This window comes from Lutjanus erythropterus, chromosome 13 (genome assembly GCF_056507025.1).
Source record: "Lutjanus erythropterus isolate fLutEry1 chromosome 13, fLutEry1.hap2, whole genome shotgun sequence".
NCBI lineage: Eukaryota > Metazoa > Chordata > Actinopteri > Lutjaniformes > Lutjanidae > Lutjanus > Lutjanus erythropterus.
Genome location: NC_139329.1, coordinates 6760592 through 6773868, shown reverse-complemented (window position 1 = coordinate 6773868; position 13277 = coordinate 6760592). Strand labels below are relative to the sequence as shown.

The following is a 13277-nucleotide window of genomic DNA, read 5'->3' as shown; positions in this document are numbered from 1 at the left end:
GGGGAGGGGGCGGGACCTTTGTGCAGCTCGCGCTGTCCTACGCAACTTGCGAAGTGTGCGCATAAACCCAATGACCAAAAGACACACTGACCCCATAACCTGTCACACGTTATACTTTGACCCAAAAACTGTCCTTCAAAAATGACCAAGCACCGTCCAAATGTTGCGTTGTTCATTCAGACAACAGCGAGTTAGTTTCACTTTCGTTTTTCTTACGTCAGAAATAACTAACAGCCGTGTTGACGTTTCGTTTCAGCCTCCTCATCCCTGAGTTTAGGTTTTGTTTTCCATCGCTCAGCTGTTAAGTTTCGTTTGTGAGTCATATAAAGCAGCTGTCTCAGTCTCAGGCTCAGTGTCAACATGTTTTCATGGGGGGAGGACAGTCAGCGGGGCTTCCGGCTCAAAGACGGCTCACTGACGGACGGTCCGACACATGATGATGGGGTTCATCATTTAAACCTCGGTTATAACATCACGCATCTGTCTGCAGGTCATAATGTGCTGGCATTCGTCAAAACTAATGGAAACTCCTTCATCATCCGGACAAACCAACATGAAGACGGAAGAAGAGTCAGAGGAAAACAGAGTGAGCATCAGCTTCTTTACTGGTGGTGGTATTTGAAAAGCTGTACCAAACAAGTACTGTTATATTACCCAAGAATACTTAGTTACTTTTTAAAAGCTGATGTTTAATACATTATCAATAGCAGGTGTCAATCAGAGGTTTCTGTTCTTCCAAACGTTCTCTGTTCTGCTCAAACTAGGGTCGCAACTTTTGTGCATTTTTTAACATTCATTGATAATTTATAGGATACATGTTCTTTCTTTTTCATTCTCATTTTCTTTCTCTTTTTCTCATTTTAAATTTAACTTTCCTTATTCAAGAAATGGTTCTGTCAGACAAAACAATTTCAGCTGAGGTTCAATTACTACCATTTTTAGAATATTGATCAAATATCTATTAATTTTACTTGGTGAAATTCTCAATTCTGTTGATTAATCAATTCATGATAAATTATTAACATCCTGAATCCAAGCCTGTGCTTAATATTGCCAGTGTTTAATATTTCGTCCATGTCTTGGTTTTTATTGGCCTGTTTGCGATTAAATCACCTTATTGGCTACAAAAATGCTGATGAAAGGTTTGGAAATTAATTTAAATTGTTCTCAGTACTCAATTATTCTTTTGGAAGTAACTAAGTAGATTGTAGTAGTGCATACTTAAGTATGATACAGTCTTGAAAACTACTTTATTACAGTAATTTGAGTATTTGTCATTAGTTACTTCCACCTGGCTTCTACCTCTATTTATTCATGTTATTTACTAATCTTTTCTTATGTGATGAAATGTAAGCAGCTGCTGTGTTTCTGTGTTCTTGCAGAGTTTGTAGAATATAAAGAGAAGATTCAGGCTGTGAGTTGTGGTGATGACACAGTCTCTCTGCTGACTGTGAGAGGACACGTCCTCTGTGTGGACACAACTCGCTCTTACATTCCTCGGTAAGGAAAAAAAAAGCTGTCAGTCAGTGTCAACAAAATGTGTAAAGAGATTTTTAATTTGTGTGACTTTTTCTTACAAAATCTTCACTTGGATTTGTAATGAAAGTAATTGAGCTCCGTTCTTTTCTTTTCCTGGTTGTTTCAGGCCTGTGGAGGCTCTGCGTACCATAGCAGTGTGTCAGGTTGCATGTGGGAGTCAGCATTCAGTTGCTCTGACCAAAGGTACAGTAAAGTACCGTACAGCACACTACAAGTAATATTCAGACTGAAAGGTGGAATAAATCAGTTACTACTGTACAGATAGGTGTGTTTCTGTTAACACTGTGGTTTCCAGTTACAAGCAAAAGAGAGGGTTTGTTAATGGATCAGAGAGCCACACATCACTTCCCTCGACGACACTACATTTAGGAACTTATTTAGGAACTTTGGATATTTTGGTTTAAGGACGTTATCAACTCAATGGTGTGTCAATTAGAATGAATGAGCACATGCAGGAGGTTCCAGTTAAATATTTATTGTAAGGATGTTTGAGCTGTTTTTTTCTAATAACAGGAGCAAAAAGGATAAATAGTATTAAACTAGACATCATAATTCCTGATTTTAACACTTAATAATCCAAAAAAGGTAAATGAACTTAAGATATAATTACAATAAATCCAAGAATCAATAAATAACTTTACAGAAAATGAATCATCACACATAAGCAAATTCATTCTAATCTACTAAAGTCATTCTCAATGCATTTAAAACAAAGAAACTCACATTTCATGTTAAGTTCAATCATTTCGAAGGCAGGATGAGGCATCCACATGCTCCTTTGTTCTCCAGAGAAAGGATGACTGTATACAGACTCTGGGCTCCACCCATCCAGGAAGATGTAATTGGTTTATCATACCATCACAGTGGACAGACGACTAAAACAGCAAAATAGTGTCTTAAAATTGACAGATGTTATAAATACATTACCTGGAGATTCAATCAGGTGTCTCAGGATATATCACCTTTGACCACTAGGTGGGGTTGTTATTTCACTTGGAGGCAGACACTCAGTCACCAGTATTTCTTCATTTTTCTCTGTGTAAAGATGCCAATTGTTGATCAGCAAAGACATGAGACATGAGACAGACGAGTGTTAGTACCTGCAGGACAAAATCATTACAATGAAAATTAAAACTGAAATGGTGTCACATGGAGGTTTTTGAACATAAAATAAATAGGTTAAAAATAATATAAATAGGTTAAAATCCTTTTAAATATATGATCCATGGTTGAAGTGAGTTTTTTCCGCCTGCCTCCTCCTCAGATTCGGGGAGGTTCAGCTGGCTGCTGAACTTATTAAAAAGTTGCAGCTTCTACTATTTGGATATTGCCCTTGGCCATACTGCAATTTCAGTAATATGTATTCTAATTGACAAGTAAATCCTTAAGTTTTGTGTCGAAGAAATTATACTAAACAGCAGTAGTGCAAAGTAAAAGATGTCAGGAAAGTGTTTGACAGAGCAGATTAAAGGATTGTTGTGATATGGAGCTCACAGGCTCATGGTGGTTTCTTACAGATGGTCAGGTGTTTACATGGGGCCAGGACTCCAGAGGCCAGCTGGGTCTGGGGAAGAGGAAGCTCGGAGCCAATTCACCCCAACACCTGCGATCTCTGTCAGCGATCCCCCTGGTCCAGATCACTGCAGGAGGAGAGCAGAGCTTCGCCCTCTCTGTCTCTGGAGGTGTGTTCAGCTGGGGCAGAAACGACTGTGGACAGCTCGGGCTGGGAGACAGGACAAGTAAAAAAAAAAACGTTAATCTTCAAAAAATATCTTATTGAAATATATACAGTTTCTGTAACACGTAAACCTGAGTGGTAATTTCTTTTTTACAGACAGACACACACCAACTTCTGTTCATTGCCTGAACATGAAGAAAACTGTTCACATCTCCTGTGGAAATGACCACACCGCCATTTTGACAAAGGTAAGACAAAGAAAGATGGGAACAGTTTATAATGCAGGACACCAAATTGTTAGTAGTAACTAAAGATACCTGAAGATACCTGATACACCAGTCATAAACATAAATCAAGTATCACAGTATTAAAGTAATGTAACTTGATTACTTTCCATGAAACAACACAACACACAAAATAGGTCCCAACATACGTCCATATGTCTGGACCTATTTGACCTACCATTCCTGTAATGATTATTTTCATTATTGATTGATCTTTTGATCATTTTCTCAATCGATCAGTTGAAAATAAAAAGAAAATGATGAAAGAAGTCCATGATGATGTCCTGAGATGTCTCGTTTTGTCCTCAACTCCAAAATATTCAGTTTACTGTCAGAGATGAGTAAAAAAAACTAGAAAATATTCACATTTAACAAACTGAAATCAGAGAATTTAGACTTTTTTTTAAAGAAAAAAAGACTCAAAACAATGAATCAGTTATCAAACTAGACTTTAATTAATTTAGTTAATGATCGATTAATCGTTGCAGCTTTAATGTTTTATGTTCATTGTTAGGTTTATTTGTTTGTCCAGCTGTTCCTTCCTTTGTTGTGTGCATTTTATTGATTGATTGATTAAAGGACAAAAAATGGTGAAATTTCCACCCAGTGAAGCACTTTTTTCTTGAGAGACCATGATGATGAATTTGCAGCTGTGTTCACTGTGTGTGGTAGTATATTGTTTCTTTATTTTAAAATTATAATCCCACCAATAATCCCCATTTTTACTAAATGTAACTGTAATCTGATTATACATTTTTTCTGTAACTGTAATGGAATACAGTTAGCTTTGTTTGTATCCAGATTACATAATCCTGTTACATGTATCTGGGTAGATACAAGTGTACAATGAAGCCAGTGAGAGCAGACAGACTGAACCAGAACAGTAAAGTTATGGGAGAAGAACTGCAGACTCAGATGAAAACTCTCTGTGAGTTCGTCACTAGAAGCAACACTTCTCACATCTGTTTGCTTCCACAGACAGGTGCAGTGTTTACATTTGGCTCTGGACGATATGGACAGCTTGGACACAATTCATTCAGAGATGAACTACGACCTCGGCTTGTTGCAGAGCTCTGGGGGGCAAAAGTCACCAAGATAGCATGTGGACGGTACAGTATATCACTTTTCATAATACAAGAATTCTGAGCCTGTTTACGCAGCATCTTTAGATTTTTTTAATCGTTGCAGTTTTACCATGCAAAGTCAATGGTTTAAAGTTATTTTTAAAGCAACTCAGTGTCTCTCAAGTAGTGTAAAGCATGAAGACACTCATCACTGTGGAGAAGTATATTTATTTATAACCCATCCTTGAGAATTGTGACAAATCATGTCCTAATCAAAAACACATTAAAAATTATTAATACGAACACTCTAATTCCACTTTTTGATGAAATGTATTCTTTGAGGATTTAGATTTATTTAAGAAAACACACAACGTCAAACAATTAAGAATCTAAAACTGACAATACTTACTGATAATTATACCCACTTTAAAAATGTACTACTATAATCATCTTTATTTTAAAATCATTTTTGAATTAAAATGTTGGCCCTTTAAAGTTGTGTCCCAGATTTTTGTCAACTTAGATTTTTAGAAAAACATGATCAGGCATAAAAAGTGTTAACTATACCCAAAGGACCCGTGTCTCACTTTCTGATTTTTTAAAAAAAGCTTTCTATTTTTAGACAAATTCATGAAATAATATTGCTGTCAGACGTCAACTTGATTAGATATTTCATCTTACGGAGTTGACCTCTGCACTGGTAGAGGTGACATAGCACGTGAATAATGTGTTTGAAAATATGTTTGAAAAGTAACACTTTTTAATTAATTAATTAATTAATTGATTGATTAAGTTAAACAAAAAATAAGTCAGTGCCCCACTTGGGCCACCCAGTTAAAAAAGTCTGATCTTGCGCCTGAATGTGTCAACTCTATAACAAGTTTCTTCTTGTTATAGTTATTAAATATATGTTCATAAGGATTCATAAAAATAAAATAAAAAGTTTTAAGAGCGCAACATTATAATGGTCTTAATGTAATAATAAAAACAATACTTATTGTTAGTAATAATAATAACAACTCATAATAATAATAAAAATTAATAATACATATTGTATTTAATGCAACAAAAAACATTAAACATTTCCTACATTTCCCCTGCAGCAAAAAATGCATTTGATCTGTTAAAATATGTATTTCCCAGCATAACTGAAGAATCATGGTTTCATCACATTTTTGAAGAATGAGTGCTAACTGATGACATTAAAATGCTGTTTGTAATATTAATATTATCTACTTAGGCATCACACATTAGTGTTGACAGACTCCAAGAGAGTCTACTCCTTTGGGTGTGGAGAACACGGGCAGCTGGGACACGGAGAAGAGAGTCATCCGTCTGTGCCGCTACCCGTTCAACTGCCACAAGGTAAATACATTTCTGAAATAAGTGAATTAAATAATAATTATAATAATAATATGAATGTAATAAACAATTTTATGATGGAGCGCACACTTTTCCTCTGTTTCAGACGCTGCTGATCCTGAAATTAGAAACATCTTTGCAGGAGGAAACTGTTCATTTGCAACATGCACGTCTAATGAGGTACCAACAGAAGTACATACAGTACAGGCCATGATGGTTGGAGGTTATAACAATGTGAACATCAACTCAACTTGTTTCCTTCACAGGAGCTTCATGAGGAGTCAAACACTGCCAATAACAGCAATGTTAAACAGCACTGTCTTGATGGCATGATTGACAAATGGACCTCTGAATGTGACTCGAAGTCATGGAAAAAGATCAAACAGTGAGTGTAATGAAGTAGCAGTTTTTGTTATAGTTTGTTGCCTGATGTTTTATGACTGTCATAACTGAAATAATTCATTCAGATCCAAAGCTTGCATTCTCTGTGCAATGGACTAAAAATGTTAAATATTCACAGGGACATCCACAGAGCATTTTCCTCTGCATCTTGTATGAATCAAAGCTTCCTTGAGCAAAGGTGAACATAACTCCTGTCTGTCCTCCATCTTTTAATCTGATGAATTACAACATTTACTGTTGCTACAAGTGGCAATGGCATTTATCTCAAAGCAACACTGTGCCAACATAGATTTTTTTAATGTGTTTTAGCAAAGATAAACATTTCCAGACTTCACCGAAGTGCTCTGGCTTGAACTTGTCACTTGCACGACTGGCTTTCAAGAAATTGGTAAAGAAGGACAAAGTTTTGGAGGAGGTATGTAACTGAGGTGATTTGATTTGAATATCTGTGTTACTGTGTTACTGTTTAAAATGGTGGTGGCGTGCTGTGTTGTACATGAATGCACTTAAAGAGCGGTGTTCACTGAATGTACTATGATTTTTTTCATTCATTCCTGAGACAGATTACAATGCTCACATGGTCAGCTGATTAAAAAAGTCTGATCGCAGCAGAGAGAGAAACATATCATTACCACTTAGTATGACAACATTATACAGGCTCCAGTGTCCCTGGTAGAAGGAGGTTCTATTTAAAATTAGATTTTAAAAAAATGGAAGGAATAAACATGAACTAGTCCATTTTCATTTTTAAGTGTTAACTTTCCCAACACTTTAACTCTATAATTACTTTTAAAACTTGCTCATAATAACCCTGCTAACCTGTCTGAGGCTGATATTGCGACACATGCACTCTACATGTTTGAACCCAGTTGTTGGTTGATGATTGACCCTTGCACTCCTTTTGAAACTGGCAGGTTGAGGCTGCCGTCCTGCACTTGCTTCTCTCCATTGATAAGAGGCCAGTAGGAGTGGAGGGCCTGAGGATCTACCTGCTTCTCATTGAGCTCCTGCATGTGATACAGAGACACAGACGGCAGCAAACGAGCACAAGGCTCGCTGAGGCAGTCGCTGCTGCTGTACTAAGCTTGTCTGCTGTCCACCTCCAGGTCATAGGTACTGTCACCACCACATGTAACATCTGCATAGTATCTTTATTTTGATCTATTTTTGTAATACATTTGAAGGAACAGTGTTTAGTGGTATCTAGCAGTTAGCTTGCAGATTGCAACCATCACTCTCCCCAGCGTGTAGGAGAGCCTATCGTGGTCTTGAAACTCGTGCAAAATGTGAAAGGTTGTAACTAGAGCCAGTGTTTGGTTTGTCCACTCTGGGCTGTTGTAGAAATCTGGCAGCCCTCTGGATGTCCATGCAAAGAAGTTTGCAATCAGCATATAGAAACACCTCAATAAATCCATCTGAGGGCAGCAGAGTGCCGTGTGCATACCACAAAACAAAAAGCTGCTGACATTTGACAGGCAACATTGAACACAGAAAAAAAGAAGAAAAAAAATGAAAATGCCACTGAAAAACAAAAAAAGAGAAACTTTTGTAACACACATGGAGGAGAGCATCATTTGGACAGATGTCAAAAGGTATATCTCAAGGAATATCTCAGACTGATTACCAACCTCTCTCTGGAAGGCCAGGAAACTGATAGCGGTGGCTACTTGCAGATGAGGTGGATTAGATCATTTTGGCTGTGATCTAAGTTGAGGTTTCAGAGTAGCACACAGGCTTTGAAGAATATGTCTCTGTAACTCAATCATCCTGTAAACTAAATGTAAATCTTAAAATCAATAAATGAATAAATTAGCGATAGAACATTTTTCTTTTGTGTTTTCATAAAGTTAATTATGTTTTCCTCATCATTTTTAACATTTCACAGCATTTTGTGCGTACTGGCTCACATATGGTCATCAGCATGCTTAAATTTTGTTCTTCTTCAATATTGATATTATATTGAGTATTAATGAATGCCACAAAAAATCTTAAATTGTTTGTATGCACTATATAAGAAAATCTGTTCATACGAACAATTCATGCATGAGCACTCTTGAACACTTGAACAAATATCGGCGGAATAAGAACTACCTAAAATTACATAAGAAAGAATTTATTTGATGTGGCCTTTGATTTTTTAATTTGGTCATGTCCCATCTGTTAACATAGATGAAACATATGACCTATCTGCAGCCGGCCACCAGGGGGCGATGGAAATGTTTTGACTTCACTTTTAGGGAGCTGTCATGTTGTTCATCTTCATACGTGTCAGTGGTGAAAAACTACTGACACTGTAGCACAAAATCAGATCACAGTATCAGTATTATTGACTAACTTTTATGTTAACACAACGTGAAACTGTTTGGATGTCCTGTAAACAGATACATCAGCTACTCTTTCTGACAAAGTAGCTCCTCAATGGGGGCTATTATAAAACATTTACTGTAACCCTGGTAATGATGGATGCCACCAACTCAACCAGGACCGATCTGCCAAGTTGTGAAATGCTTGCTTTCATTGATGTCTCTCTATGTTGTCTTCTTTAGGGGACTGGTGGTCCTCTTTGTCCCCCTCTACCATGGTTAAACATGTGAAGGTGTGGAAGAAGGCCCTGTCAGAGATCCTGTCCTATGATCCTGTTCCTCGCAACTCTGGAGTCAGAAACCTGCTGCTAGTCCTCCAGTATATGTACAACGTTAGTATCAGTTGTTAAATGTATTTTCTGTAAATGTCACTTAGCATGATCCTGAATTAGTAATCCTACTCACTCTTACTGCAAAATAAAGCTTTTTACTTTGTCAAACTTTTAATCAAATAAATAACACACTTGTTTTAAAGGCCAACAGCAGGATTGCAGAACGTCGAAGGATGTCAGAAAGTGAGTTTTGTTTGTTGATGAACAGAGACTTTCTTCAAGATGATCTGCAGCTTTGGCGTTCATGGTCAAAACATAAGGTAAAAAACATATGGTCTGTAAGCTGGCAAGCTAAAGCCATGTGTCAGAACTTAATGAGCTTAAATCCACTTCATGAAAGCTGTTAAGTCATTTCTTCCTGTCTACCTTTGTGTCACTTTTCAGTTTCAGTTACACATTTTAAAAATATCTGTGATCTTCAATAGTTTTGATATGCATGTACCGTTACATGTAAAGACACTGTGTGCTTTTTTCCCCTTTCAGAATGTGCGTGCTGAGCCACTTATCCTTTGTCGCTTTCCAATTGTGATGGATTTGCATTCAAAGAAAATGGTTTTTGACCTGAATGCTTACTACACCATGGTAAATGAAGTTTTGAAGTGTGCTTCATGAGTACTAGCCATTACACACTATACTGTCAGGGTCACAGTATCTCCAAAACATGCCTCTCTTTTCAGTGTGTATCACTGCAGTATAATAGATTATATGTTCACACAAAATTTGGAAATGGAAATCTTTAACTGTCTTGCAGGTGGAAACAATCATGGACTCTGTGCTTTTGGAATGTGAATTACCACCACCCGAAAAGGTGTTCTTTCAACTGAACCTGAGGCGAGCAGTGGTTTTGGAGGACGCCTTTAAGCAGCTGGCTGCTGCTCATCAGAATGACTACAAGAGGCCACTTATGGTAAACATCTAGCTTCCATCTGGTAGCCATAACATGGCCAAACTCACACTAAAAAGCTTGCCTTACTTAGTTTCTCTTGTATAAGCTGTTGTTCTAGAAGGGAAATTTTGAGCTTTTTTTGTCTTCTAGGTTTATTTTGATGAGAACTTTGAAACAATGGATCCTGTCTACAAAAAAGACTTTTTTTACGAAGTTTTTTACGAGATGGTCTCTCCTGAGTCTGGGATGTTCATGTCCAATGACTCTGAAACCCTGGCATGGTTCTCCTCCAAAGTAAGACTTTAGATCCTCATGCAGCAAAATAATTTTTGGACAATAGACCCAGAAATCATTGTATTTAACGCATTTCCCTCTGATGGTAATATGCAACAATGGACCAGTATTCAATTCAGATCTAAACCGCTTTCCTAATAAATAAATATAAACCATCAGTCTTTACATATCTTATCTAAATGGTCTCTTCCATCAACACCAGGCAACACAGGAGGACCAAACATACTTCCAGTTCGGGGTTCTGTGTGGACTGGCTTTATACAACCAGTGCATCATACACCTACCCTTCCCACTGGCTCTGTTCAAGAAGCTGCTTGGTGTTGAGCCTTCACTGGAGGACATGATTGAATTCAGCCCATGTGTTGGAGAGTGAGAGGAAATTCATACAGATTTTTGGTTTTGGTATTCATTTTCCAGTCAGAACATACAGTAAACCTTTAATATCTTAAATATCATTCCTGTGATTGTGTTTCAAGGAGTCTGCAGTACATTCTGGAAGACTACAAAGATGATGATTTGGAAAACCTGGACATGTACTTCTCAGTAGGTGTTTCACAGAATAACTCATTCAGTTTATCCTCTTTATGATATCTAACTGACAATCCATAAGTATTTCCAAAAACACTAATATCACTATTGTATTCTTTTTTTTAACTGATCAACAGATCACCTGGGATGGGACAGAAGTTGAACTTGATCCTGGAAATCCTGAAAAGCCGGTGACAAGTCAAAATAAGTAAAGACCATGAACAAATTTGCTACTCTTAGTCTTCACTCATATTTGATCAGCACTGACTAGACTGACAGTTTAATCTGAGTTTTTGGAAGCCTGGGCTTCTAGATCTACAGCCAGTTAGACGAGCCAAATGTGGGATGTGGGACTTTTCAGATCTGTCAGTCATCATATACAATCTGTCCCATAAATGGTTGTGATTGACCCAACTGGATCCAAGGCTGGTGGAATTCTGTCATAATGGACGCCAGTTGTATCTGCCAGAGCAAATGAAACATGAGCTCTGCAGATTCGTCTGGTTTCCAGGCAGGGAAAATATTATAACTATGCAACACTAAATATCCTCAAAGCAATCCTTTCAGACAACCAAACTGCTGCTGTCAGTAGGGTTGATATGTATAACTGTGTATCATCTGCACAGAAATGAAAAGCTATATTATGTCTACAAATTATATAACCAAGGGGAAGCATGTAAGAGAAAAAACAGATTTAGGCCCAGAACTGAGCAAGTTTTGTAGATGAAGAAATTAAGCTGAAGTTTCACAAGAACATGCTTTTTATTTGAAACTTTTGTCTGTTAAACAGGAAGGAGTTTGCCGAAGCCTACGTGAATCATGTCTTCAACACATCAGTGGAGGGGGTGTTTCAGCAGTTCAAGCGAGGCTTCTTCCAGGTGTGTGACCAAGATCTGGTGAAGCTGTTCCGACCAAAGGAGCTGCAGGAAGTGCTGGTGGGCAATGACTTCAAAGACTGGGAAAAGCTGAAACAGGTACAGTCCAAATAAAAGCTCCTCATATTCGAGTTTTCTCTGCATCTGTTTGATCTTAATACTACAAATGATTATAACAGTCTATTTAAAAAGTATTTCTAATAGTTGTTTTCATTGTAATTAGAACACAGTTTATGAGGGGGAGTACCATGCTGGCCACCACACCATACAGATGTTTTGGGAGGTTTTTGGTGAACTAAATGAGGATCAGAAGAAAGCTTTCCTTTGTAAGTATTAACCTGATTTAAAGGTGCAGAAATTGATTCTGGAGAAAGATAGATGATTGTTGAGTCTCATTCCTGGATCATCAAATACCAAAGCTTTGGGCTTGGACCAGGCCAAATACTTGATATTTGATGGTTTAGGAAGGTTTTGCCAGCAATGGTGATTGCTTGGAATCAATAGAAGAACTGTTCTAGTTGGCATGAGCAGTGATAACATTATGTCTGCTGGCAGTCTGACCTCAGTGGAGGACGGTGTGTGAATTAACACCATAGATATCACAAAAATAAATGAATTAAAAAGCAAAAAACTCACTAATAACCATGTTTCCCTTTCCTAGGGTTTGTGACAGGCTTTGAACGGGTTCCTATTCTTGGCATGGAAAAGATCAAAATGACAATCACAGTTAAACAAGTCCCTGACCTCTCCTACGACCGGTACTACCCCGAGACACACACATGTACCTCAACCCTGGAGCTGCCCTTATATTCAACCAAGGAGATCATGCAAACAAAGCTCACCGAGGCCCTGAGCAACAACAGAAGAATCCTCAAGTGATGGTGGCACCATACCACGACTTTTCAGTGCATTTGTACTGAACAGAGGACTAACATGTAATGGAGCAGTTTGTAAATGGCTGACCAAAGAACAGCCTCTGCTGTTGCACTTGTGTATTAGCAAACATGAGAGATTTAAAAGTGTTCATGATGTTGATGTGTGGTGGATTGATGTCAAAAATACATGCCTCATAGTGAAAATACTGATTTAAAATGTACATAATGTATATACATTGCACTTCACACATTAGATCTCCTCTGGGAATAAAGAAGAGTTTGGTATTTGAGTTAAACAAGAACTGTTACAGACAAAATAATTGCATACAATAATCATCTATATTTGTAGGGTCTGTGTGTGTTTGTTTCATGTTAAAGTTTAATGTTGGAGCAAAAAAATACATTCGTCTTTGCTTCTCAGTTACAAGATAAATGATTAAACCCAACATGGATTCAGCTTAATACAAAGTAAATTGTACATTATTGAAATGTTTTAAAGGTAAATAATTTAATTCAACTGTACATATCTTGAGAATTCAACTTTGAACATATGTGTATATGCTGGATGTAAACATAGACATAACATATAACCTAACTGCAGCTGGCCACCAGGGGGCGATGGAAATGTTTTGACTTCACTTTTAGGGAGCTGTCATGTTGTTCATCTTCATACGTGTCAGTAGTGGAAAACTACTGACACTGTGTCAGTGGACTCCACCAACAGGAGCTAATAGGACCCACTCCTCTTGAAAATCCTTTATTTCTTTTTCTTTTCATTTATTTTCAATGATGAAA

General features: G+C 37.4%; 1 protein-coding gene across 1 annotated transcript; it reads left to right on the top strand.

Moving 5' to 3' along the window:
* Positions 1-274: 274 nt before the first annotated feature.
* LOC146316097 (putative E3 ubiquitin-protein ligase HERC3) lies at positions 275-12586 on the top strand. The gene is made up of 23 exons (XM_084733303.1): positions 275-586; positions 1383-1500; positions 1646-1722; positions 3057-3278; positions 3374-3465; positions 4480-4610; positions 5806-5930; positions 6034-6107; positions 6194-6312; positions 6448-6507; positions 6639-6744; positions 7244-7442; positions 8876-9024; positions 9168-9284; positions 9508-9606; positions 9776-9931; positions 10061-10204; positions 10407-10573; positions 10681-10747; positions 10870-10940; positions 11523-11706; positions 11831-11933; positions 12269-12586. Exons 1-23 carry the CDS (start codon positions 361-363, stop codon positions 12484-12486), a joined length of 3024 nt encoding a protein of 1007 aa, XP_084589429.1. The 5' UTR covers positions 275-360; the 3' UTR covers positions 12487-12586.
* Positions 12587-13277: the final 691 nt, after the last annotated feature.